The sequence below is a fragment of the Callionymus lyra genome, chromosome 17, assembly GCF_982586985.1.
Source record: "Callionymus lyra chromosome 17, fCalLyr1.hap1.1, whole genome shotgun sequence".
Lineage (NCBI taxonomy): Eukaryota > Metazoa > Chordata > Actinopteri > Syngnathiformes > Callionymidae > Callionymus > Callionymus lyra.
Window position 1 is genome coordinate 22,036,872 of NC_141834.1, and position 26,703 is coordinate 22,063,574.

The following is a 26,703-nucleotide window of genomic DNA, read 5'->3' on the forward strand; positions in this document are numbered from 1 at the left end:
AAATGTAACAACACTAAAATAAAGGCATAAAATACAATCCACAAAAACAGAAATTAATAAACACACGCGTGTGTGTTTGCTAAATAGAAACACACAATTGAATAAAAATAAATATATATCAGAGATGCGCACTACAACACAAAAAAACAACACTGTATAAACGTGTGAGTCTGTGTGAGTCTGTGTGAGAGTGTGTGTGTCTGCAGCAGGTGAGTCAAATATATGTGAGTCTATATTGAATTAATAAACTGTTCTCGGTTCATGTTTCTCTGCTCGACACACACTCACACGTCACGTTCAGTGTGTGAACAGTAAATCCGTGTGTGTGTGTGAAGCAGAAAGAGTGAAATGTGCCACATGTGTCCACTTACACCCAGAACCAGAGACAAAGAAAGCAGCAAATGGAGCGTGTCCAGAGGTTTATGTTGGGCCTCTCTGGTCAATACTCTTATTTATGGTCAATAAAATGTGTTCTTATCACAACCTCGTCACTCTCACGTCACTCTCACGTCACTCTCACGTCATCCACGAGGAAGAGAACTTTAAAATCTCACTAATGTCGTCTCCTGATCATGACGTTGAATCTGTGGCCCCCCGCTGGGACCCCCGTAATAAACGGAAATTGATCGGATCACGTAACAAGACGTGCGTCAAGTTCACGAACATTCGACACAACTTTCATACGAAGAACGAGAGAAAATACGCGTCGTTCTTTTTCAGAGAAAGAACTTTAAATGTTTAAGAAACGAGTGAAGAAAAACAAAACAAATGAAGATTTAAATATTATTTAAACATGTTTAAATAAATATATTAAGTATTTGTATAATATATATATATATGTATAAGTACACAACAAATATTCAGGAGATTTTATGTTCAAATAAAGAGAAAATAACGGATTTAAACTTGTTTTTTATTGACACAACCATTGACACGTTTAACGTTGAGACATTTTCGTGACGTCACATGTGACTCGTGCTTCTAAAGATCTTTAAGAGCAAAACTATTTTACCCTTTACTTGTACCGTAATTATACGTGTGGAAGAGCAGTAGCGTTTCACTCGATTCATACGGAAAAATACGCTTTTTTCCTCACCAAGATCACTTTATACTTTATATACTTCAAGTTTAAAGATGTTTCAGTCTTAAACTTCCACGTCCGTCAAGTTTTACGTTCTTTTTAATCTGTTATAAAACCAAGTTTATATGATCACGTGCTTAAAGTGAAGCGCAGTGATTTAAATTACGAGAATGTAAAGTTTATTCTTTGTTTTCGTTAAACAAGTGAGTGAAGGTTGTTTGTAAAGCGCCTCGATAACGTGGAATTATGGATGAAAAAAGTGAAATATATCATTAAAATGCTGCTGTTTTATCCACTTTAACGCTTAAAGGCATTTGTTTTTCACGACTTTCATATAATATGAAGTTTCATCTCAAATGTTGGTGAAAATAAATCCAGTGACGAATAAGTTTTTATTTAAAAAAAAACAATCTATTATCATAAGTAACCACTGGTCAGAAAGTTACTTTAAGTTAAAGTTAATTAGTTAGTTCAAGATGCAGCAGATCGTGGCTGATAAGGCAAAGATACACTCTGGTAGAGGAACATCACATGCTTCTATGTATATCAACTAAATCTTGGTGTACATTTAAACAAAAATATGCAGCAATAAAAGTAGTAAAACTCAAGTAAAACTAGAATAAACGTCCATATATAACAAAGACGTTAATGTAACATTTCACGTTCAAGTCCCGCGCGAATTTACATCCAATGTATGGATTAGATTTTACAGTTAAACCTTGTTTTTCTATGGAATAAAACATTTATGATATCGATGATTCTGATGTTGACCACAGTGGATCAGAAACTCAACCTCCTTCCTCGCCTGTCGCCCAATCGTCTTCCACTGCCCTGGCTAGCTGGGACCAGCCTCATCTCCATATATGTAGATCAAACCCTGAAGTTGTGATTTACAAGTTTATATTTAAAAGACGAGGCTGTGGTGACCCCTCGGAGCCCTCGGACCCCTCGGACCCCTCGGACCCCGCAGGAGGGTCGAGGACCTGGTTGAAATCCGTCCTGGACCTCCTGGACTCGAGCAGGACTGGAGCAGGACTCGAGGGGGAACAGGATCCACGAGCGTAAAAGCCAGTCTCAGCGAGTGAAAGGTCCACTTGATGGAGTGACTCAGGCCTGCGCGCGCGCTGAGGCGTGGATCTGTCATCGTGGTCACATGGCTCTGGCCCTCAGGACTGGGTAGAGATGGATCCGCACGTCAGCTCAGAGGTTCTGCTCCGCCAGTGACGGGCGCGCACGAGCGGCGATGTCTGGATTTTAACGCCTTTTTTTCCGCGCGACATGGATTTCGACGAGCGCGTGTCCAGCATGTACCTCCCGAGCTGCACCTACTACGTGTCCGGGCCGGACTTCAGCGGGCTGCCCCACTACCTGACCCCGGGCCAGTCCTCGCACCCGGTGCCGTACCCCTACCAGAACCTCCCGCAGGTCCCGTCCGCCCGGGACGTCGCGTTCAGGGACTACGGCATCGAGGGTCCCGCCGCCAAATGGCACCACGGCAGGGGGGGTCTGTCCCACGTCTACACCGAGGACATGGTGCACAGAGACGGCTGGTCCGGTCCCTGCTCCCGCGGGGCGGACGCGCTCAAGACCGGCGCCGGGAACTTGTACGGCAGCGTGGGTCGCACCGGGGTCCTGCCCCAAGCCTTCGACCAGTTCCTGGACACCGCCTACGGGGGCTCGGAGCCCCCCGCGGCTCCTGCGGGAGACAGACCCCCCTCCAGCCCGGGCCCGGCTCACTCCGACTCCAGCTGCAGCCCCGAACCTTCCCACGACCCGCGCGAGGAGAAGCCCACGAGCCGAGGCGGTGAGTCCGGATCCCTTAGGAAGACTTTAGAAGATCCTTTTGTGAAGGTCTGCGTGAGACACCGACTCACGATCACGTGCGCGGGCTTGAAATTGGCCGTGAAGCGTTTTTGGCTTTTAGTTAGATTGTTGGATTGATGCGCGTGGATTTAACGCGCACTTCACACACACACACACACACACACACACACACACCCGCGCAGTGTAAACATGTGACGACAAGAGTCTCATCTTTTCTGAGATTAATCGAGTCCAAGAAGAAGAAGAAAAAAGACTTTTAATCTTATTTTCTTCTCTCAGGCTCAGGTTCATCACACACAGCAGTTAAATGGATAATAAAGCACTTTATCGCCTTTTCTTCCACGTTATTGTAATAAAATCCACATAAAATCATCGTAAAGACGAAGAAGAAGCTTCAGGCTCAGAACTGAACCTGAGGCTCTTTATTTTAAAACAGCATTTTCTCGCTGGTGTTGTGTGTTTATGGCAGATTATTATATTAAATCACACGTCATGTGACTTTATATTGAGCCTCATCTCAATTAATAAACATAGATTTGTCTTTAAATATTTTGTTAATAAATAAATAATTCTTAAGCACATGAATTAAACGTAGATAAACTGGTCTTTGTTTTCGCTGCAAGCAAATGTTATTTGTATTTAATAACACATTTATATTTAAACCTATATGTTTATAACCTAAAACATATGTATTCGTATTATTATTAAACGCTCGTGTGTTAAAATAAACACAATATATGGTTGTTTTATTACTTTTATTTTTGCATTTTCCTTTCAAGATTGAGCGTAAACACACAACTCAATTCTTCATGTAGTTTTAGTCCAAACGTGTGTTATGATCTAATAATTCAAGGTAACTGTGTATTGTTTGTGTTTGTTAAAGCGCTTTGTGATCCTGGTCTAGAAATAACCATTACTTACTCATATGGATCCATATGAAATATATATTTATAGTTTATTATCATTTAATAGCGACTTTAACATTGAGATTGACTCATTATTTTGTTGGTGTGGCTTCAGGCAGGAGATTAAAAAGAACGCTGTGTTTCCTTCACTTTATTGTGTTTAAACACGAAACACATCAGAGTCAAAATACGGTTGTTGTTTTTTTGGTGCGTAAAACCAGATTTGTTATTAAAAAACACACGATTTAATAACGTTCCTAGAACATTTAAACATAATTCAAGATTTGATTCGCTCGAGCTCGTCCTTCTGTTGAATCATAAACACTTTCCTTTTTCTTCTGGACTCTCGGAACCACGCGCTGGTTCCACTGACTTCACTTCCCACGACTGGGTCACGTGTGAGCAGCTCGTAATGCAAAGACTAATATTTGTGTAGATTTTCTGGCTTTAAATCCTGCTCAGGATCCTTTTACCCACAAACAACTGCTCTTTACGCGCAGCCTGCTCAAATCAAAAGCCCCCAGAACCCCCCACGACCCCCTAAAAAAATCAGACACTTGATCCTCTTTTCGTGTGTGGATTAGACCCATGTCCCCCTCATGTCCCCCTCATGTCCCCCTCATGTCCCCCTCAGTCTTCGGCTGACCCTGGTCTCGCGTGTCTCCGCAGGTGGACCCCGGACCCGCAAGAAGAGGTGTCCCTACTCCAAGTACCAGATCCGGGAGCTGGAGCGGGAGTTCTTCTTCAGCGTCTACATCAACAAGGAGAAGCGTCTGCAGCTCTCACGGATGCTGAACCTGACGGACCGCCAGGTGAAGATCTGGTTCCAGAACCGGCGCATGAAGGAGAAGAAGCTGAACAGGGACCGGTTACAGTACTACACCAGCAACCCGCTGCTGTCGTAGACCCAGACGCCTGGACCTGACCCGGACTAGACTCTCACTCTCCCGCCTTAATTATTATTATTATTATTATTATTATTATTATTATTATTATTAGAGATGATTTGTTTGACGTGTGTGTTCTTGTGAGTCGAGCCATGTTTCTTCACAGTATCTACAGGATTATCATGTTTTCTCTTGTATAAAAGCGACTGAGCAAAGAAGTTTCTGTTCTGTGTCTCACCCCCTGACGAGTGTGTCTCACCCCCTGACGAGTGTGTCTCACCCCCTGACGAGTGTGTCTCACCCCCTCACGAGTGTGTCTCACCCCCTGACGAGTGTGTCTCACCCCCTGACGAGTGTGTCTCACCCCCTGACGAGTGTGTCTCACCCCCTCACGAGTGTGTTCTGTGTCTCACCCCCTGACGAGTGTGTTCTGTGTCTCACCCCCTCATCTGTGTCTCACCCCCTCATCTGTGTCTCACCCCCTGACGAGTGTGTCTCACCCCCTCACGAGTGTGTTCTGTGTCTCACCCCCTCATCTGTGTCTCACCCCCTGACGAGTGTGTTCTGTGTCTCACCCCCTCATCTGTGTCTCACCCCCTCATCTGTGTCTCACCCCCTGACGAGTGTGTCTCACCCCCTCACGAGTGTGTTCTGTGTCTCACCCCCTCATCTGTGTCTCACCCCCTCATCTGTGTCTCACCCCCTCATCTGTGTCTCACCCCCTGACGAGTGTGTCTCACCCCCTCACGAGTGTGTTCTGTGTCTCACCCCCTCATCTGTGTCTCACCCCCCTATCTGTGTCTCACTCCCTCACGAGTGTGTCTCACCCCCTCATCTGTGTCTCACCCCCTCATCTGTGTCTCACCCCCTTATCTGTGTCTCACTCCCTCACGAGTGTGTCTCACCCCCTCATCTGTGTCTCACCCCCTCATCTGTTTCTCACCCCCTTATCTGTGTCTCACTCCCTCACGAGTGTGTCTCACCCCCTCATCTGTGTCTCACTCCCTCATCTGTGTCTCACTCCCTCACGAGTGTGTTCTGTGTCTCACCCCCTCATGATTGTGTTCTGTGTCTCACCCTCTCACGAGTGTGTCTCACCCCCTCATCTGTGTCTCACTCCCTCACGAGTGTGTTCTGTGTCTCACCCCCTCATGATTGTGTTCTGTGTCTCACCCTCTCACGAGTGTGTCTCACCCTCTCACGAGTGTGTCTCACCCCCTCATCTGTGTCTCACTCCCTCATCTGTGTCTCACTCCCTCATCTGTGTCTCACTCCCTCACGAGTGTGTTCTGTGTCTCACCCCCTCATGATTGTGTTCTGTGTCTCACCCTCTCACGAGTGTGTCTCACCCTCTCACGAGTGTGTCTCACCCCCTCATCTGTGTCTCACCCTCTCACGAGTGTGTTCTGTGTCTCACCCCCTCACGAGTGTGTCTCACCCTCTCACTCACGAGTGTGTCTCACCCCCTCACAAGTGTGTTCTGTGTCTCACACCCTCACTCACGAGTGTGTTATGTGTCTCACCCCCTCACTCACGAGTGTGTTCTGTGTCTCACCCTCTCATCTTTGTCTCACCCCCTCACGAGTGTGTCTCACCCCCTCACTCACGAGTGTGTTCTGTGTCTCACCCTCTCACAAGTGTGTTCTGTGTCTCACCCCCTCACGAGTGTGTCTCACCCCCTCACACACGAGTGTGTCTCACCCCCTCACACACGAGTGTGTCTCACCCCCTCACACACGAGTGTGTCTCACCCCCTCACGAGTGTGTCTCACCCCCTCACACACGAGTGTGTCTCACACCCGGGTCTGGACTCGCCTCGTAAACTCGGATCATTCTTCCACTTTTTATCCGTCAGTAAAAAAAACCTCATGAAAGTGGATCCCAGGTCTAGAGACTCGGGGTGTCAGGTCTAGAGACTCGGGGTGTCAGGTGCACGGATCGCTCTGAAGCTGAAACCGGATCCCGTGCGTGGAGAATCTAACATCCTGCACGAGCGCACACGCCTGTGAGGTTCTGTTCGTGTAGGAGTTGATCCTGGATCGATACATGTATCGATCATTCGAGCAGACATGTCTGCAGGCCGCGATAAATAAACTATAGTAGCGAGTTTTTACTTAAACAGGAGAGTATTGTTGTTGGATCGATCTTTATATATTATATATTATATGTATAGTTGAATTCAATAGATTTTTCTGAACGTCTTATTGACTTTTTATATTGTTTTTTACTTCACAACAAATATCTACATTATATTATCATCTACCATTATTATCTACCATTAAAGAGTGTATCTATAGCTATATATATATATGTTTATATATTGAATAAAATCAACTAGATTTTTCTGAACGTCTTATTGACATTTTAGATTTTAGGTTTTACTTTACAACAAATAATTAATATTTACATTATATTATTATCTACCATTATTGAGTGTATCTCTCTCTCTCTCTCTCTCTCTCTCTCGCTCTATATATATATATATATATATATATATATATATATATATATAAATATATATATATATATATAGCTATAGATACACTCTTTAATGGTAGATAATAATGGTAGATGATAATATAATGTAGATATTTGTTGTGAAGTAAAAAACAATATAAAAAGTATATATATATATTGAATTCAACAAATAATATCTACATTATATTATTATTTACCATTAAAGAGTGTATCAATGCTTATAGATGCAATATATATATATATATATATATATATATATATTTCATATATATATTGCGGGGGGACAAATCCAGCAGTGTTAACTCTATTATGAATATAATTTTCAATATCCATTAAAATGTTGTCAACACATCATTCAAAATGTTAGAAATATATTAATACAATTGTTTTTATATATATAAAAATGTCCATGCAAAAAAGAAAACGCATCATTTATAGTATAGTATATTTATTGAACTCGTTTTACTCAAGGAAATAATTTAAAAATAGATCCACCATTGAAACAGTTTATTTGACAAACATTTAGCTTAATTTAGAGCAGAAACCGCTCAAGGTTTTTATCATTTTAGATATTTTTCAATATAAAAATAGAAATAGATATTGTCATTTTGGTCCTTGTGTGTTCAATGTGTTTGTGGTTGTCGTGTGTGATGGTCCTAGTGTGTGTGTGGAGGTCTAGTGTGAAAATCTTCTTCTTCTTCTTCTTCTTCTTCTTCTTCTTCCTGTGAGCTCCAGGAATGCCGCTTCTATTGCTGCACATCCTCCCAGTTGCTCCAGTAACTCGGCCATAAAAGGCGGATTCGTCTGGAGCGTTTGGAGTGTCGTGCCATAAAGCGTCTGAGACCAAGGTTATTAACTGTGACTAAGGGGCTGCAAAAGCACTGGAAGCTCAGCTCTGCGACCTTCTTCAGTCGCTGCAGCATCTGAGGCCGGGATCTGGAGGCTGCAGGCCTGCGCGCGGCCGCCGCTGGGGGGCGCTGCTCCGATCAATGTCAATGCCGGGAATTGATTTATAAAAACAAGGAAGAGTCGAAGCATCGCCCGGGAAAATGTCGTCGTTCCAGGAAAATCCGTCAAGGTAGGAATTTAAACATATTATTGAATTAATCTGCTTTACTTGTGTCGCTGACGTGTGTCTTTGTTTGATTCAAACAATCCTTTCTTTCTGAGTCACGTCGCGACAAAATGGCCGACTTGTAAATAAACTAGATATTCTTATTTAAACAGAGTAAAGATCAACACATTTACACGTCTATTATATGTTAAATATATTTAAGATTAACCTCCTTTTATCTGTTAAAACAAAGCGTCTGGTTTCACATTTCTGTGTATAATGTTTCTAATGTTTGCTCCATAAAAACAAACCAACGTTACCGAGCGTTAGAGTTTAATTCAAGTATAAATAGAAACACGATTAATTTGTTTAACTAAAGTTAACGAACCAGTTTTAAACCTGCGTGTTTTGACCTCGAGATTAAATTCAATTGAAACATTTATTATCAACAGAAAACTGACTAACAAACCTTGACATTTTCTTTTTTTTATATAATTAAATACGATCTTAATTCCACCGTAATTATGTTGTATAACCAGTAAACGGATATTTAAATACCATTTCATTTTGTAGTTATTTTAAAAGACGCTTTTGAATCTTAAATCTTTATTAACAAACATTGAAGTACAGTGAGAAGGACCTGCAGCGAAATAGTCAAAGAGTAATACGAAATATAACATTTTATTTAGACAGGGGCTGTTCAGTTGTATTGTTAGCGCACGTATTTATTTATGACTTTATATATATTTTATACAGGACGCTACATATAATTTACGTTTAAATCTTGGTTATTACTTTAGATAATTGATTTCTGATTGAATTAAACGTCTGCAATTTTGCGCTGAGGTGTGTTTTTAAATATATGTATTTACATCATTGCCTGACGTATATGAGGCGTGTTTTCCCCTCTTGTATTTATACACATTAATTATAGTATTAATGTTCATGTTCTGAGACCTTGTTATTATGGTTAACAACTGTAGGTGCAGATTATTTTTTATTTAAAGGCAGATATCGAGTTAAAATTATTGAAATTAATTTAATATACTGTTTTTAAGTCGTGTTATGTTTTTTGGTTATTGATTTAAACACACGTTTTCTAAAAGTATGACATAACGAAATATATCCATGTGTTTTGAAAGAAAGAGTGTTTGTTAAATTAATAATCGTTTTATTTGTTCAGGCTTTTCCTTGATTTTCTGGAACTCCTGTGTTGTTCTCAGTTTTATCTTGATCTTTAAAGTATATATTTTATTGAATATTGTTTTGATTGTTTAAGCGCTTTGTGACCCTGGTCTGGAAAATATCTATATAAATAAAAAGTACTTACTTACTTCCATTGTGAAGGATTGTCTCGTTTGAATGAACAATAAAAAAGATTGTCTCGTTTGAATGAACAATAAAAAGATAATTAAATATTTGAATGATTAAAATAGTTAACTTTTAACTTTAACACTTGTCTGCTCGCCGAAGGTTGACCTGAAGGAACATGACTCTGTGTGTTGACGACCATAAACAATCAAAGGCAGGACGAGACAACAAAGACTTCCTTCCGGTTCCAGTGAGACACACATTTGGACTCAGTTCAACACGCGCGTGTGGAAGAATGTGACGCGCACGTGCGTTTATGATCATCTCTGGATCCACGTCCACACATGTGCTCCAGAGGTCTCTCTCTCACGTCCACAACGACCTGTCTGTGAGGAACATCTCGTCATCGAATCATCGCTGAAGGACCTTCTGAGGCTCCAGATCCTCCAGAGCTTCTCAACGAGCCTCTCTTTTTACTGAGCTGTAAAAGCGGCCATAAAGCTCGATGGTACATAATTGTTAAAGACACCTTTCAACAACTGGCCTGTCAGAGTTTGAGGCGGAATTTAGGGCGGAATCGATTCGAGCGACAGAAGAAGAAGAAAAAAAAAGGAAAATATTTGATGTTTTTCGCTGCAATCCTGCGATGCACCACGTTGTGACTTCAAATCTATGCCGGCGTGTCTGGCGGGGGCGGAGCCTGTGCAGCCGCCCGCTGTTTTAATTGGCTGCAGCTCCAGCGAGAAGCACCGCTAATTACCGGACAATGTTTCTCCGCAGAAATGTCCGCCAGATCCGCGCGCCCGCCGCCCGCTGACACCCCAGCGATGACCTGCCCCAGCAGCCCGCCGGGCGCCTTCTTCGTGGACTCGCTGCTCAACGCCGGCTCCTACTACCACAGCGGCGGCGTGTACTTGCCTCCGCCGGCCGAGTACTCGTACTCGCTGCCCCCGGGCGGGGGGTCGTGCTTCCCGGGGGGCGGGAAGCGCCACGAGCCCAGCGCGCACGGCGGGATCCCCGCGTCCGCGCCGTATGTCCCGGGCGTGGAGCCCTGGCTGGAGACGTCCCGGTCCGGGCGCGCGGACCCGCACATGAGCGCGTGCTCGTTCTCGCCCAGCATCAAGGAGGAGAGCGCGTACTGCCTGTACGAGGACGCGCGTCACAAGGACGAGTTCTCGAACCCGTCCTGCGGCGGCGGGACCGTGCCTGTCCCGGGTTACTTCCGTCTGTCCCAGACCTACGCGGCGGCGGCGGCGTCGAGGCTCTACCACGAGGCCGCGCCCGCCGCGACCCACCAGTACACGCGCCTGGAGCCCTCGCGCGAGAGCCCGGAGGAGACCCGGGAGAACCGGGAGGAGGCGCCGGTGCCGCCGCCGTGCGCGCCCGCCACAGAGGAGGACAGTAGCCGCCTGTCCTCGGACGGGTCGTGCACGCCTGAGCCCGCGGACCCGCGCGAGTGTGTGGAGCAGAAAGGTGCGTGTGAGGCGTGAGTGGTCCGGGAATTTAAAATCATTTAAAATCATTTAAAAATAGTCTGTTCTGTAAATGTATATAATGTCAAATAAATACCAAACATAATGCAGTAATTGTAGCTGAAAGTAAAAGTAGATAAATACCGTTATTTATATAATTATATATATATCTAGATTGAATTAGTTTTTCTGTTGAAACATGAGAGACATTAACATAAATCGATAAACTCGAGATAAAAGCCAAGAATGTCAAGAAGCTGCTGCACATGTAAGAACGTGTTTAAAACATTAAACTTGTACTACATAAGTTCATGTAGATTTTAGTTCACGTTATTTGGCTTTTCTTATGTTGATACAAGTCAAACATTCTTATTTTGAATTAATAAGGAGGTATTATCTGAAAACACACACAGCTCTTTCCCTTCCATAACATGCTTAAAGATAAATACTATACGACAGCAGAATTAAGATAGTATTTACCGTGCTATATAAATAAAAATGACTTACTTACTTACATTATTGTAGAGACAGTAGTAGTACAACAGAAGGTGTGTATTCGTGTCTAGTCTTGAAAATCAAATGAATTTGTAGAAATTAAATCCTTATTATTAGCACAAAAAAAAATATTCAATTAAAATGTACTATTTCTACACCGTACTTAATCTGCTAATATTCCCCATAAGTATTTATTATTTTACTACCTTGTTTTATATTCGCTCAATTGTATGAAAAAATTCTAGAATTAGCTTTACATGCTAACAAGGTTAGCTTCAGCTAAAATAACACGATGATACAGAAATAAACAATAGTTTAGTGGTTTTATCTTTATTTATAGGTGTCAATGGTATTTTTCTTTGTATCATAACATCTCGTTTTCATGTATTTCCAGCTCAATAATACACGCACTGTGAATATAAAGTGAATTAAAAAGGAACTATATTTTGTGTATGTTGTGAGCGCAGGGTTACATGTTTACATACGGAGGTGACATGTTTGATAAACTACACATTAGCGTTTAGTTAAAGATAACTTTGTTTTGATTTAAACTTCATAAATATATTCGAAAGGTTTAAAGAAAAGCGCGAGTCGAGACCAAAACATGTTGTTTTTTTTATTCTCTATTAAATTCACAATTTTACCTTGTGTTGATAGTTTTGAGCTAAATTTAATAAGCGAACAAGTGCAGACATGTTGTCACTCACAGTCACTTAAGTTTTATCATCTTTTAATCCGTTGGATTTATTAGTTTCACTGAACCGTGGATGTGTATTATTGAGCGAGGATTCTAGTAAAGCTTCCATTTAAAATAGAAGAGATTTATTTATGATAATGTTGCACAAATAATATATAAATATAATAATAAATATTAGAATTTATTTATTAATTGAAGGAATGTATGTTTAGTCGTCGAGACGCGGATTTCGCTCAAACATGTAGAGATTTGTGACGTCATTGCTCGTGTTTTAAAGTCGCTTCTAAGAAGTTTATATTAAATGTCGGGGTTCAAAGACGTACAATAAGAATGTGTATGGTTCCTGGGGGTCCATTGATCTGGTTTCTCAGCGCCTCCAGGTCGTCACACCTGTCTCTGTCTCGTGTCTTTTTTTAGGAGCCAAAATGGAGACTCAGGCCAACTGGCTGACGGCGAAGAGCGGCCGCAAGAAGCGCTGTCCCTACAGCAAGCACCAGACCCTGGAGCTGGAGAAGGAGTTCCTCTTCAACATGTACCTGACCCGCGAGCGGCGCCTGGAGATCGCGCGCAGCGTCCACCTCAGCGACAGGCAAGTGAAAATCTGGTTCCAGAACCGGAGGATGAAACTGAAAAAGATGAGCCGAGAGAACCGGATCCGAGAGCTGTCCGGGAACTACGGCTTCTCCTGAGACTGACCCCCCAGAACCACGAGACTGGACCCCTAACTTATTGATGTACAAAAATAGTCTTATTTTCGCATCTGTTTTTATTTGTGATTGTATTTATAGATGGTTTGTCACGTGGATGTGTCGATGTTCAGAACCCATGTTTCAGGACCTGTACATATGTAGTCCGTGGGACGTTTGCATGCTGGACCGACACACACGCGCGGTTCTGGTCCACGCGAGGGGCCCACGAGGTTTGTTTCATATTTGCACATTTTGCTGGTCAAACAATAAAAGCATCCCTTCATCTGCACTTCTTTTTTCTTTCCTGTCCTGTCGTTTATTCTCTCGACGAAAATAAAGACTTACACACGGTACAAAAACACACGTGACGTCACATTTATACTAGCAAAGACAATCGTGTTCTCACCAAAAAATGTGTTTAAAATGTTTTCAATATTACAGTTATTTATTTTAAAGTTCATATTTAAATTATTTTGGTGTATCTTGTGTCTTTTGTTTTTTTCTAACTGTATTTATTTATTTAAAAAGAATAATCGTCATGAGATATTGTGTAATAAAGTGTGTAAATTGTTCCAGGATTTGTTTGGGGTCACAGGCAGGAGAGCGGGCTGTGGTGTGGTTTAGGTAGTCTCATGTTGTTGGGCTGGACTAGTTGTCCCACAACAAGAAACTGCCTTAATTACCTCAGTAAAAACTCATCGAGAAAAAAAGAGTTGGTGACGTGGAGTGACAACACTGGAGTAAAAAAAACATCGTTTATATCTCGTGTTATTTCATTTGCTGTTGTATCTCCTGGTGCTGTGGACACACGGGGGTGAGAAAAGAGGGGGATCCGGGCTGCGGTGAGAAAGGCTGGGGGCGCAGACAAGGCCTCGGTTATGACCAGTCTGTCGCTGACCGGATGCGTCTGCTGGCACCAGAGAAAAGACACAATGGTCGCGGTTTATTGGTGATATTTAGCTGAGACAGCCAGTTGTAACCTGAAGAAAAACAGCTAAATTGCCCGTGATAAAAGGACTGTTATATTGCACCCCACTTTCCGCCCTTCCACTGTGGAGGGAGGGGGTGAGTGGGGGGGTGTCAGGGGGCAGAAATAAAACGGCTTAAAATCATATTTAGCGTTAAGTATATTGATTAACACTTTTATGAACATAGATGTGAGAAAACCTCTCCAGCCTCCTCCAGAAGAAAAAAAAACCTCCACCCTAAAAAAAAAAGGTTTATAGCTTATAAAAGCAAACATTTCCCAATAAAGTCGCGAGGATTTGCTATTAAAATATGGCGGTGTTGGGGGATCGAGCAGCAGAAGCAGCGGCTGATTTATTATTTATTGTTCTGTCCCACGGTCACGTGCTCGTGGCAAACCTATCCACGGCCGGACCCGCGTGTGTGTGTGTGTGTGTGTGTGTGTGTGTGTGTGTGTGTGTGTGTGTGTGTGTGTGGACGCAGAGGCGCGCGCGGCTGGTGCGGCAGCATCATGTTCTGACCGCTGCAGGACCGTGACGTGCTTTGGTTTCCACGCACGGATGTTGGGGACCAGCTACTACGTGGACGCGCGGGTCCTGCCCGAGCAGGAGGACCTGGCACCGAGCTTCCCGTCCTCCGCAGGGCTGGAGCACTTCCCGGAGTATGGCGGACACGACTCCCTGCACGCCAAGCCCACCATCTTCGGGGGCTCGTGGGGTCCGGTGGCGGGGACCCCGAGCGCGTCCACGCCGACCTACATCCACCAGCACTACGGGGACGGCGATGGCATGTTCGCGCGCTCCTGGACCCTGGAGCCGGTGCCGGGCGCGCCGCCGCCGCCGCCGCCGCCCCTGAGCCTGGCCGGACTCGCACCCGCGCCCACGCACTACGGCATCAAACCCGAGCCCGCGCTCGGGAGCGGCGAGTGCACGACGCTGGAGACCCCGCTTCTGTCCGACGCGGAAAACGGGGCGAGCGTCGAGGAGGATCATCCCGGGGAGACCAGGTCCAAACCCGCGGAGGGTCCGCGCGTGGAGAAGACAGACCCGAGTGAGTGACGCGCGTTTATGTGGATCACGAGGCCTCGACCCACGCACACACTCCTGAACATCTGGATTTGTAGTAATTATTTAAAAATTAAATTAAAAATATCTTCTGACCCCCTCCTCGTCTCTCCTCAGGCAACCCCTCCTCCAACTGGCTCCACGCGAAGCCCACCAGGAAGAAGCGCTGCCCCTACACCAAGCACCAGATCCTGGAGCTGGAGAAGGAGTTCCTCTTCAACATGTACCTGCCGAGGGACCGCAGGTACGAGGTGGCCCGGGTCCTGAGTTTGACGGAGAGACAAGTGAAAATCTGGTTTCAGAACCGCAGGATGAAGATGAAGAAGGACAACAGAGACCACCGGCACAGGGACGGCTGACGGATTATCACGCACGGATTAAACCCCTCTCGTGTGTAGTCGTGTTTAAACTGTGGATTATTCCCCGCGTGGTCGTTCGTGCGTGGACAGGCCTCGCGCTCACGCACGCGGACAGTGAGGTCCAGGCCGTGTGTCGTTGCATGATGTTCTCGTAACTCCCTGGATGTGTCTGCGCTGCGTGTCTGCATTTGTTATTATTATTATTATTATTATTATTACGATGCATTTGTCTAAGTTATTGTCTTTGCGATTTAGATGTTTTTAATGATGATTCTGTGGCGACAAACTGTGCACATTTATACGTCTTCGTGTTATTCCAAGTAAATAAAATAGTTTGTACAGCAACTGCACATCCCCAAGTATTTTTCTTTAGACAATAATTTTAAAATATAATACATTATCATAATGTGTATTTTAAATTAAATAATATTAAAAAATAACTTCAATTAAAGCGCATTATTACAATCGTCGTTTGCTGCGACAGTTAAATTATTAGAGAGTTAATAGAAATAACAACGCGAGCGAGAACACGTTTGATTATGTGTCAATATTTTATAAGTTAGTTTGCACTTATTGATTTTACTGCCACGATCACAAGCTCCATGTTTATAGGGTGCGAAAGTCCAAGAGCATCTAGAGACTGTGACACACACACACACACACACACACACACACACACACACACACACACACACACACACACTCACACACACGCTACTTTACGACTGTCACAAAATCTCCAGTAACGTTCAACGACTGAACCCGAAATTCTATTTAAATTACAATTTGTTTTTACAAACACACTAATATTAGATTCGAATAAACATTTTTTTAAGCGTTTAAACGTCGAGTTACTCACGAAGTGTTGACGTGTTTTACTGGCCAACAGAGGGCGCTGGAGGCTCATACTATCAATTTTCGACCTTAGATCCTGTTTTTTTGTGGAGAAATAATTCAATTTTTCTTCGATGCTTTGACGTGAGTTTGATCTTCAGTTGTGACCATGAATGACAACAACACACGCGTGACACATCGACAACATCACTACACAAGATTGTGTTGTTCTCTGAAGAATGTGACGAAGATAAACATCTAAATTGTTCGATTGTAAAAAAAAAAAAAAAGCGCATATTTTCTGCAGCGAACAAGTCGCGACACGAGCCTGCGGTCACCGGAAGTGGACCTGGACCGGACCTTTGGATCCGGTCTTGAGTTTAGTGTCGCAGATAAATCAGTTGAACCGCGAGCAGCCAATCAGATCGCAGCTCGTGCGTGCGTGCGTGCGTGTAAATATCAGTTGTGTAGCTCAGGAATGAAAGAGCAGCAGCTCAGTAACTGTGTACACACACAAGTACACAAGTACACAACACACGCTTATTTTGAAACTCACACCAAACTCTGATGAACATCTGTGTGTGTGTTTAAAACTAGGAGAGAAAATATGTTTTCACGAGTATTTTTACCTTTTTTCATGTGTTTTCTTAAAACTGTGTGTGTATTTATAGTTGTGTGTGTGTGGACGCATCTGTGTTAATGTGTGTGTTTATTTGTTTCTGTGTTCATGTGTGTATTTATGTTTATGTATGTCTGTGTGTGTGTTTAAAACTAGGAGAGAAAATATGTCTGCACAAGTATTTTGACATTTATTTCTGTGTGTTTTCTTAAAACTGTGTGTGTTTATATTTGCGTCTCTGTGAGTGTGTTTAATACTATACACACGTGCGTGTTTTTTGCTAATTTATCCATGTTCATGTGTGTTCATCTTTATCTGTGTTTGTGTCTTTGTTTATGCATCTGTTTTTGCGAATGTGTGTGTGTGTTTATATTTGTGTATGTCTGGACGCATCTGTGTTAATGTGTGTGTTTATTTGTTTCTGTGTTCATGTGTGTATTTATATTTGTTTGTGTGTGTTTATATTTGTGTCTGTGTGGACGCATCTGTGTTAATGTGTGTGTTTATTTGTTTCTGTGTTCATGTGTGTATTTACATTTGTTTGTGTGTGTTTATATTTGTGTATGTGTGGACGCATCTGTTTTAATGTGTGTGTTTATTTGTTTCTGTGTTCATGTGTGTATTTACATTTGTTTGTGTGTGTTTATATTTGTGTATGTGTGGACGCATCTGTGTTAATGTGTGTGTTTATTTGTTTCTGTGTTCATGTGTGTATTTATATTTGTTTGTGTGTGTTTATATTTGTGTCTGTGTGGACGCATCTGTGTTAATGTGTGTGTTTATTTGTTTCTGTTTTCATGTGGGTATTTATGTTTGTTTGTGTGTGTTTATATTTGTGTCTGTGTGGACGCATCTGTGTTAATGTGTGTGTTTATTTGTTTCTGTGTTCATGTGTGTATTTATGTTTATGTTTCTGTCTGTGTATTTGTGCATCTGCGGTTATCTGTTTGCAAATATGATTGTGTGTGTGTTCATATTTGTGTACATGTCTGTGTTCATGCATTTGTGCACGTGTGTATCTGTATTTGTCTGTCCGGTGTACATATTTGTGTGTGTGTGTGTCTGTGTGTGCACATGTGTGTATCTGTATTTGTCTGTATGTGTGTGCGTATTTGTGCGTGTGTGTGTGCATGTTTGTGTATCTGTATTTGTCTGTATGTGTGTGCATATTTGTGTGTGTGTGTGCATGTGTGTGTATCTTTATTTGTCTGTATGGGTGTGTGTGTGTTTGTGTCTGTGTGTGCACATATGTGTATCAGTGATTGTCTTTATGTGTATGCACCTGTGTGTATCTGTGTTCATTTTCTCATTGTGTACTCATATACACATGTGTGTGTGTATCTGAGCATGTTTGTGTGCATGATTGTGTGTGTTATTGACAGTTGTAGTGCAGGTGTGTGCATGGATATTAGTGTATCTTTGTGATGTTTGTGTGAGTGTTTTATTGTGTGTTTTTCTGTGTGTGTCAGTGCATGTGTGCACGTGAATGTGTTAGTTTACACATCTGTGTGTGTGGTGTGTCTGTGCATGATTGTGTGTACATTCATGTGTATTGTGTAATTTCATTGACTTTAGTTGTTATTGTAAGAAGATGAGTTTGGTCATGTGACCTGAAGCGTCCAATGAGGTGCCTGAGAATAAAACATATCTTGAAGACACTTGTGTAGTTCGCAGTGAAGATGTTACACAAAGATTAAAGCGATTGTTCTCGACTAGTATTCAGGACACGCCCCTCACTGGCTGACTCCTCCCCCTCCGCTGCTGTTGCTTAGCAACACAGTCCCATAAAAGCCTTCAGAGCAGCCATGATTCCTGGTGTTTGTGTTTGACTGACGACGACAAACCTGTGTTGATGAAATATTCAACTTTCATTTTCACACGTCTGACGGACGAAGGTCTCGTCTGGTGGAAAAAGTGCAGATAGTTGTTGTGAGAAGTTGCTCAGATGTTGTTTTCCTTGACCTCCGACGACCTCTGGCGACCCCTGGCGACCTCCGTATATCAGCCCCTGACAGTCGGGCCGGAGCAGATGAACTCTGAGGAAGTTCAGGAGAGAAAAGTCATGAGCACATGGAAGTCATCTTCACCCTCACGGCCAGACACACACTCGTGTGTAGCATCGAGACGACAACGTTGTGAACTATCGCGATATTTGGATGAAAAACATGTTTTAAGATGAAGTTCGTGTTTATTTAAACATGTTTGTGGTCATTTGTGTGTCAACAGTGTTGACTCTTGTTTGTCGTCACTTTAATCTTGGACTGACGTCACATCCCAACATTCTGGAGGATAATCTTGATGTGTGTTTGATTGTAGAACATTTGAAAGGTTGTGTAAAGTTGAAGTGTCTCGACTGTTAGTCCTGGTTCTTGTTTGTTTGCACAAAGATCTATAATTATTAACATGATAAAGTATAAAAACATCACAGCTTTTGAAGAATTCTTTGTAGATACTTCTATCATAAGTAGTTTTATGATACATCCAATACTTATTAAATACTCATTCAATACTCATTCAATACTTATTCAAAACTTATTCAATACTCATTCAATACTCATTCAATACTTATTCAATACTCATCCAATACTCATCCAATACTCATCCGATACTCATTCAATACTCATTCAATACTCATCCAATACTCATCCAATACTCATCCAATAGTCATCCAATACTCATTCAATACTCATCCAATAATAATTCAATACTCATTCAATACTCATACGATAATCATTCAATAGTCATTCAATACTCATTCAATACTCATCCAATACTCATCCAATACTTATCCAATAATCATTCAATACTCATCCAATAATAATTCAATACTCATTCAATACTCATCCAATACTCATCCAATAATAATTCAATACTCATTCAATACTCATACGATAATCATTCAATACTCATTTAATACTCATCCAATACTCATTTAATACTCATCCAATACTCATTCAATACTCATCCAATACTCATTCAATACTCATCCAATAATCATTCAATACTCATTCAATACTCATCCAATACTCATTCAATACTCATTCATTACTCATCCAATACTCATTCAATACTCATTCAATACTCATCCAATACTCATTCAATACTCATCCAATACTCATTAAATACTCATTCAATACTCATTCAATAATCATTCAATACTCATCCAATACTCATCCAATACTCATTCAATACTCATCCAATAATCATTCAATACTAATTCATTGCTCATCCAATAATCATTCAATACTCATCCAATACTCATTCAATACTCATCCAATACTCATTCAATACTCATCCAATAATCATTCAATACTAATTCATTGCTCATCCAATACTCATTCAATACTCATCCAATAATCATTCAATACTCATTCATTACTCATCCAATACTCATTCAATATTCATTCAATACTCATCCAATACTCATTCAATACTCATCCAATACTCATTAAATACTCATTCAATACTCATTCAATAATCATTCAATACTCATCCAATACTCATCCAATACTCATTCAATACTCATCCAATACTCATCCAATACTCATTTACTAAGTTATTAAATGATATAAATGAATATTTCTCAGCATCACTAGATAAAATACATCATGTTTTATTGTTCAGGAGATTAAAGACACAAATTACATGAATTGTATGACTTTTATTTTTAAGACGCACAATCTAAACATCAAAGTAACAACAATCTTGTTTCTTCCTCTGCTGAACCAGGTTTGATGATCAAATAACAGTAAACATTACATTCATCAGGTGAAAGGAAGGTTTGAATCGCAGACGTAGCAACATCTTAACGTGATGTCACTTCCTCACCTGGACTCACAGGTGTGGCGTTGATGCTGGTGGTTAAAATGGAGTCTCACTGAGGCACGTCTGGCGTCACGAGTGTCGGATGCTTGAAATGTGCTCTGAGGGCGAGGAGCTGTCAGACCTTTTGCTGCCGGAGATCTACGACGCGCTCTTTGTTTGGAGCCATAAACACGAGCGTCTACCACGGCTGCACTCGCTGCAGCGTCTAATGCCTGTTGTCAGCATCACGTTAGCAACACGCGTGTGCAGACGTGTGGAGCATGTTTCATGACTGTACTGACGCACACGTGTAGTACTGCTCACACGACTGTGTTGTACACATATCTTCATGTTTATTCTAGAATTATGGTAGTTTTTATGATAGCAGTATTGTGAACTACTGACAATTGTATCGTACAATCACAGTAATACAAAGAACACTATGATTGTACAAACTAGTACTTCTTAGCTAATGTTTTTTTTTCTACAAACCTGGTCTCATAACACTAATTATGACAGAAGTATTTCAATAACACGACACAGTACTTCTTACCAAATGTTTGTATTAAAAAAAACATTAAAACCGTTGATAATACGAAGGTATTATTAGTAGTACTACAAATTCAGCGTCATACAAACCTAATAATACAGAGCATGAACGTATTATTATACTAACATGTTTTGTGTATTGTAGGACTGAAGCAATATAAATAATACTAGGATTGTGCCATCATTACGCAGTACTACTTGGCTGATGTGTGTATTTTATTCAAACCTGATATCATAACACTTCTTATGGCGGAAGTATTTCAAAAGCACGACACAGTACTTCTTACAGACGTACGACTGGAATCCTAAAATATTGTAGATTTTTTAAAAACTATGGTAGTCATACTGTTATGCAAATGAGTTGTTTTAATAAATACTATGATAAAATTGTGTCAATACTAACATGTACTAACATGACACAGTAGTACTAACAGTTTGTCTCATACAAACTACGATATCATACCAACAATTGTCTGTATTGTACTAAATGTATACAAAGAAAACTATGACTGTACAAACATAACATAATACTTCTCAGCTAATGTGTGCATTTTGTACAAACCTAATATCACAACACAGCTAACGACAGAAGTATTTCAAAAAAATGACCCTACTATTAAAGAATGTGTGTATTTTAAGAACTGATGCTATAAAAACAAGTATGACTGTAATACTAAAATATTCTAGATCTGAAGGTAAACTATGTTTGTAGTACTGCACACATGTGTAAAAGTTACTCTAATGTGTTACTTTATGGAATACTATGATAAAAATGTGACGATACTAAAACTAACACAGTTGAGTCTCCAATAACACAAACCATGAAAGTAGTATTTTACTATTAATATCATGAAATAAGGTACACAATACTGTGTTAGCATGATGCTAACAAACATCACAACATGATCACAATGATAAATGTACAACTTCAGTGTTAAGATCATTGTATTGTAAACACAATCTAAACTAACAATAGTAACACAACACACAAGTTCAAAGATTCCACTGAGAAATCAAGTGTTTATTATAAAAATGTATTCACAAGATTCAAAACTCGTGTCGTGATCGTCTGATGTTTGTTCGCTTCGATATTTCCTGAACCTTTTACGATCATTGTTGTGCGTTCGCAGTTGTGCGTTCGCAGTGGCGACACGGCGCTGAGGCGCACACTGGGGGAGGGGAGGACGTGTTGTTGCCTGGATTTCCTCCTCAATAAAACCTTCACAGTCGCACAATAGTGGGTCTGCAGACGACCGGTCGCGCAAGAGAAACACAAACGTCGGAGGATTTGTCGGACTAAACCAAACACACATGTGAGGAGTGTGTGAGAACATGTGTCGACACATGCGTTGAAGACGACAAACGTGTGCGTCGGAGTCGTGGCAGCGATGAGTCCCACAGACCTGGATCTGTTGGACTCCAACAAGTTTAACACTTTATTTATTTAATCAAAGGAAAAATATTTTTAAAAGACTTGATTTAAAAAAAATGGCCATGCAGTAAAAAAGAGGTAAAGATTTTGATAGAAAACAAGTCAGTAAAATGTTTTAAAAAAAACAACAAACAAAAAAAACCTAGTTTAAAGAAAACGTTTTTTAAAAAATGTTTAGAAATTAATTCAGAGAATGCAAACATTTATTTATCAAAATGGAAAGACAAACTCAAAATAAACAAAATGATAGACAATATATATATATATATATATATATATACAATTTATTTCTTAATTTTGCATTTTTGTTTAAAAGACTCCATTTTGTAGGTTAAAATAATACAGTTAAAGATAAACAAAATCTCGAAACCCTGTAAGAAATTAAATCATTATTGGAAAGTGACGTGATTTTGAATATTTTAAAACTCTACTGTTGTTTATTTATTTTTTTATTTATTTAAAAGGATCAAGAAGTGAAAAATACTAAAGGTCGAAAATCTTAAATTAGCTTCAAGCTAACTTTCTCACTTCCGGGACCTGACGTCAGGAGGGCGGCGTCTCTTCAAATGCGAGATCGTCATTGGACAGAAGAGACCACGTGACACGAGTTTGTCGAAATAGTTAATGCTTCTTTAAACTATTATTATTTCCACCAGAAACTCGCCTCGACACGAGAGTCTGTGAGATAAAATCACGAGTTTATAATTAAACGAGGATAAATCAGCGGGACGAGCGTCTGACCCGACGAGCCGCTCCACAGCTGTCAATCAACCACCTCCACTTGATGACGTCACGCCTCCGGGCGAGTGTTGTGATGGATCTGAGGCTCCTGCGTGTCTGCGGCGTGATTTAAACACGCGTCTGATCACGTGACGCCCTGGACTGGAGAAGATGGTGACAGTAATGGAGAGTGATACATCACTCCTTCATGAATCTTCTCCTCCTCCTGCAGGAGGAGCACCAGGAGCGCGAGGAGAGCCGGGTCCTCCAGGAGGAAGATGAAGATGAAGAGGAGGAAGATGAAGATGAAGACGAGGAAGATGAAGAGCAGGAAGATGAAGGAAGAACTAGAGTCCGAGGAGAAACATCTGACACGTTTGTCTCGCGCTGCTCGCCCGGACAATGATGCGTTCACGGACACGTTCTCAGCGGATCTGGAGCCAAAATATGTTGGACCTTTTTTTCCAGGAACTCTCAGGACGTTGGACCTGATGCTGTGGATCAATTTGTGTCGTTAAAAAAAAACAAGGTAAGATCCATGAATGTAGATTTATCTTTTCATTATTTATGTTTATTTTATTTTCAAATAAAAAAAACATAATACATAAACGTGTTTTCCTAATATTTTAACCTTCTTTAGATACAAAAATATAAATGTTGAGCAAAGAAAAAACTACAAACAAGCAAATGATTTAAATGATATTCTTAGAGTTAATTAACAGCAGCTGAATAATTAAAAATGATGGTTAATCAAACTCAGATGAATTTTTATGAATGATTTAAATGATGATCATAATGACTTTAATTAAAATTGAGTTTTTAACATTAAAAAAAGTGTTTTTTTTAAACATTTCTTACCAACAAATAATTATTTGAATACTACTGTACTGTGTCACTTACATCCTTCATTCAAATATTGAAAATAGTAATTATGTTCTAATTAATTTCCATAATAATAATTTCATATTTCAATTTAAATTATAATGTTTTTTTTTTTTTAATCTATCACAGAACAATAAGGGTTTAAATAATGTTCTCTTAAAGATTCATTAAAACCTTGTGAAACCTTTTGACTTTCACCTAACTTTAGACCAAATTCACCTACTTTTAAAATAAAAGTAAATAATTCAGTCTCTTCAGAACTAACGACTACTAAAGTTAAAGTCACTAAACAAGATAAGAAATACCTTTAAATAGCTCAGTGTGATGCTAACTGACTTGTGAAAACTCAATAACCTGTAATAAATAAATATAATTTAAAGAGAAAATAAAAACACAATGATTAATAAACATAAACTATTAAATGTTTAGACAATAATATTTTTCAAATGCATATATAAACAATATAAATTAGATAATAAAAGTCTAAACACGAACATCTCTGACAGGATCATCTGTGACGTTCTTCTCCGTCCAGTGGAACATGTTGTTTCCATTACTGTCACATCTTGAATGTTCTTCAGCTGCTGCTGATCAAATGTAGCGGAACGACTGCAGCGCTTCACCGCGAGTCGCTCGCATTCAGGAGGAGGATGTGAGAGGATCGGCTTTATGGGAAACTGGATCCTGCTCAGAGGTCCGACTGGATCCGCCGGAGAGGGAGGCAGAGCTGCCGGGTCTGGGGGGTTAAGGGGGGGTCAGGGGGTCGAATGGCGGCGGAGGAATTTATTTGTGACGTCAGATGAAGATCGTCGTAGGATTTATCTCGTCGTTTGAAGCCAGATTTATACGTCACGTGTTTCTCCGAAGATACGATAAATCAAAGCAGAAGAAGTCGCTGGTCGAGAGTTTAGTTCGTGACGTGAACTTCCTGAGAAGGTTCGGTCACGAGGGGAATCCCGAAATAGGAACACATAAAAAAAAAAGCATTTCAATCGTGATGTGATTTGAACAAGATTCAGTGACGACAACATCTCTTCCTCGGGGTCCGTGCTGAGCCCCCTCCTGTCCACCGGGCTGACCCACGACTTCTTCAGCAGGAACTTTCATAATGTGACGATGTTCGCTCCATTTCTAGTCAATTTAATTTTTATTCAAACTTCATAAGGAATGAAGAAGTTTAATCCTATAAAGATATTTGTAAGATGAACATTTGATTGAAAGGACATTCATTCATTAAAATCATTAAAACCATTAACATACTTGCACTAAAAGATCCATTGATTGAATTAAAGAGTCAATTAGTTGTTGTTCGGCGTCACATTTCTCGATGATAGTTTAACACTGAACTAATGAAGGCTCCTTTAGCCGTGACCCTGGCCTGCTGGGACTGAGATGTAGCTTTTTAACAGGTGAGTTTTCTGTGCGTGTTTAAAACTCTTCATGTCTTCAACTGTTGCAGTACGTCATGAGATGTGTGTGAGACTGTAAACCACCGACACAAGTTCATTTACATTTTTGACTGGAAACATTTATTTATTTGAAGTAAATAAAACTTCTTTTTTTTTTCAAACGATCTCTGGTTTCCTTTTCTTTCATCCTGTGTGAGTCTCTCTGAGTGTTTGTGTGAGTCTCTCTGAGTGTTTGTGTGCGACACTGACGACAACTTCTACACTTCAGGAGATGTTGAAACGGTCGAGACGGTGAAAAGTGTTTTAAACTAAACCTTTAGGAGAAGAAATGAACGATAAACAAACTGAAGTCTCTTTTATTTTGTAACGCGTTGACACAGGAAGTGATACAACAACAAGCGACGCCACAGAAACGATACGTGAACCTGTCGATAAATAAAGTTTATTTGAACTTTGGTTCGTCACGATCAACGTTTGATGTGAAGAAGAAAAAGAAGAAGATATTTTTGCCAAAACTTTTTTGTTCTTAAGCTGCAACTCTCTGATCCGCCATTTTGACTTTCACCTAAATTTAGACCTCCCTGCAAAGTCACCTCCTTCAAATAAAATAATAAACAAAAGTAAATAATTCAGTCTCTTCAGGACCAACGACTACTGAAGTTAGAGTCACCGAACAAGATAAGAAAAACCTTTAAATAAAGCTTATCGTGATGCTAACTGATTAGTTGCTAGCTTGACTAGCGTAGACACACAATCATCAACACACACTGAAATAAAAGGTAGATATTCACAATTAAAAACAACAGATACAGACAAAGATGGCATCATCAGAGAGAGACGACCTGTCAATCATCCCGATCCATCGAGCTGTCAGAATCCGCCGCTGCTCCTTCAATAAAAGCGTGTTGTTTACGTTCGTCTCTGCGCTCGTAACTCAACGATAAATAAACATCTGGCAGCGAACAATTACATTATGACCACCCGCTAATCCGCTGTGATTTACGGCACATAAATAACCGTGAAATATGATCAGGGATCAATCAGAGACTTAATAATGTTGACTTTATTCGCCAGTGAACACGTGCTGACCATCAATCCTGGCGCGGGAAATAAACGAGGCGCGCTGATGGATGATAAACGTCACCGTCAGTGAGTGTGCGTGTGTGCGTGTG

General features: G+C 40.9%; 3 protein-coding genes across 5 annotated transcripts; all 3 read left to right on the forward strand.

Moving 5' to 3' along the window:
- Positions 1 to 2,359: 2,359 nt before the first annotated feature.
- Positions 2,360 to 4,715, forward strand: hoxa11b (homeobox A11b). The gene is made up of 2 exons (XM_087812769.1): positions 2,360 to 2,885; positions 4,480 to 4,715. The coding sequence occupies exons 1-2, from the start codon at positions 2,360 to 2,362 to the stop codon at positions 4,713 to 4,715; spliced, it is 762 nt and encodes a 253-aa protein (XP_087668895.1).
- Positions 4,716 to 8,232: 3,517 nt separating this feature from the next.
- On the forward strand, positions 8,233 to 13,182 carry hoxa10b (homeobox A10b). Of its 2 annotated transcripts, none has more exons than XM_087812643.1 (3): positions 8,233 to 8,253; positions 10,321 to 11,013; positions 12,622 to 13,182. In XM_087812643.1, exons 2-3 carry the CDS (start codon positions 10,323 to 10,325, stop codon positions 12,891 to 12,893), a joined length of 963 nt encoding a protein of 320 aa, XP_087668769.1. In that variant the 5' UTR covers positions 8,233 to 8,253; positions 10,321 to 10,322; the 3' UTR covers positions 12,894 to 13,182. The 2 variants fall into 2 exon arrangements, with proteins under 2 accessions (XP_087668769.1, XP_087668770.1); XM_087812644.1 differs by lacking the exon at positions 8,233 to 8,253 and adding an exon at positions 9,767 to 10,048.
- A 614-nt stretch (positions 13,183 to 13,796) lies between these two features.
- On the forward strand, positions 13,797 to 15,290 carry hoxa9b (homeobox A9b). 2 transcript variants are annotated; one of them, XM_087812516.1, is made up of 4 exons: positions 13,797 to 14,312; positions 14,343 to 14,909; positions 15,041 to 15,167; positions 15,226 to 15,290. In XM_087812516.1, exons 2-4 carry the CDS (start codon positions 14,420 to 14,422, stop codon positions 15,236 to 15,238), a joined length of 630 nt encoding a protein of 209 aa, XP_087668642.1. In that variant the 5' UTR covers positions 13,797 to 14,312; positions 14,343 to 14,419; the 3' UTR covers positions 15,239 to 15,290. The 2 variants fall into 2 exon arrangements, with proteins under 2 accessions (XP_087668642.1, XP_087668641.1); XM_087812515.1 differs by having other exon boundaries at positions 15,041 to 15,282.
- The last annotated feature ends 11,413 nt before the right edge of the window (positions 15,291 to 26,703 follow it).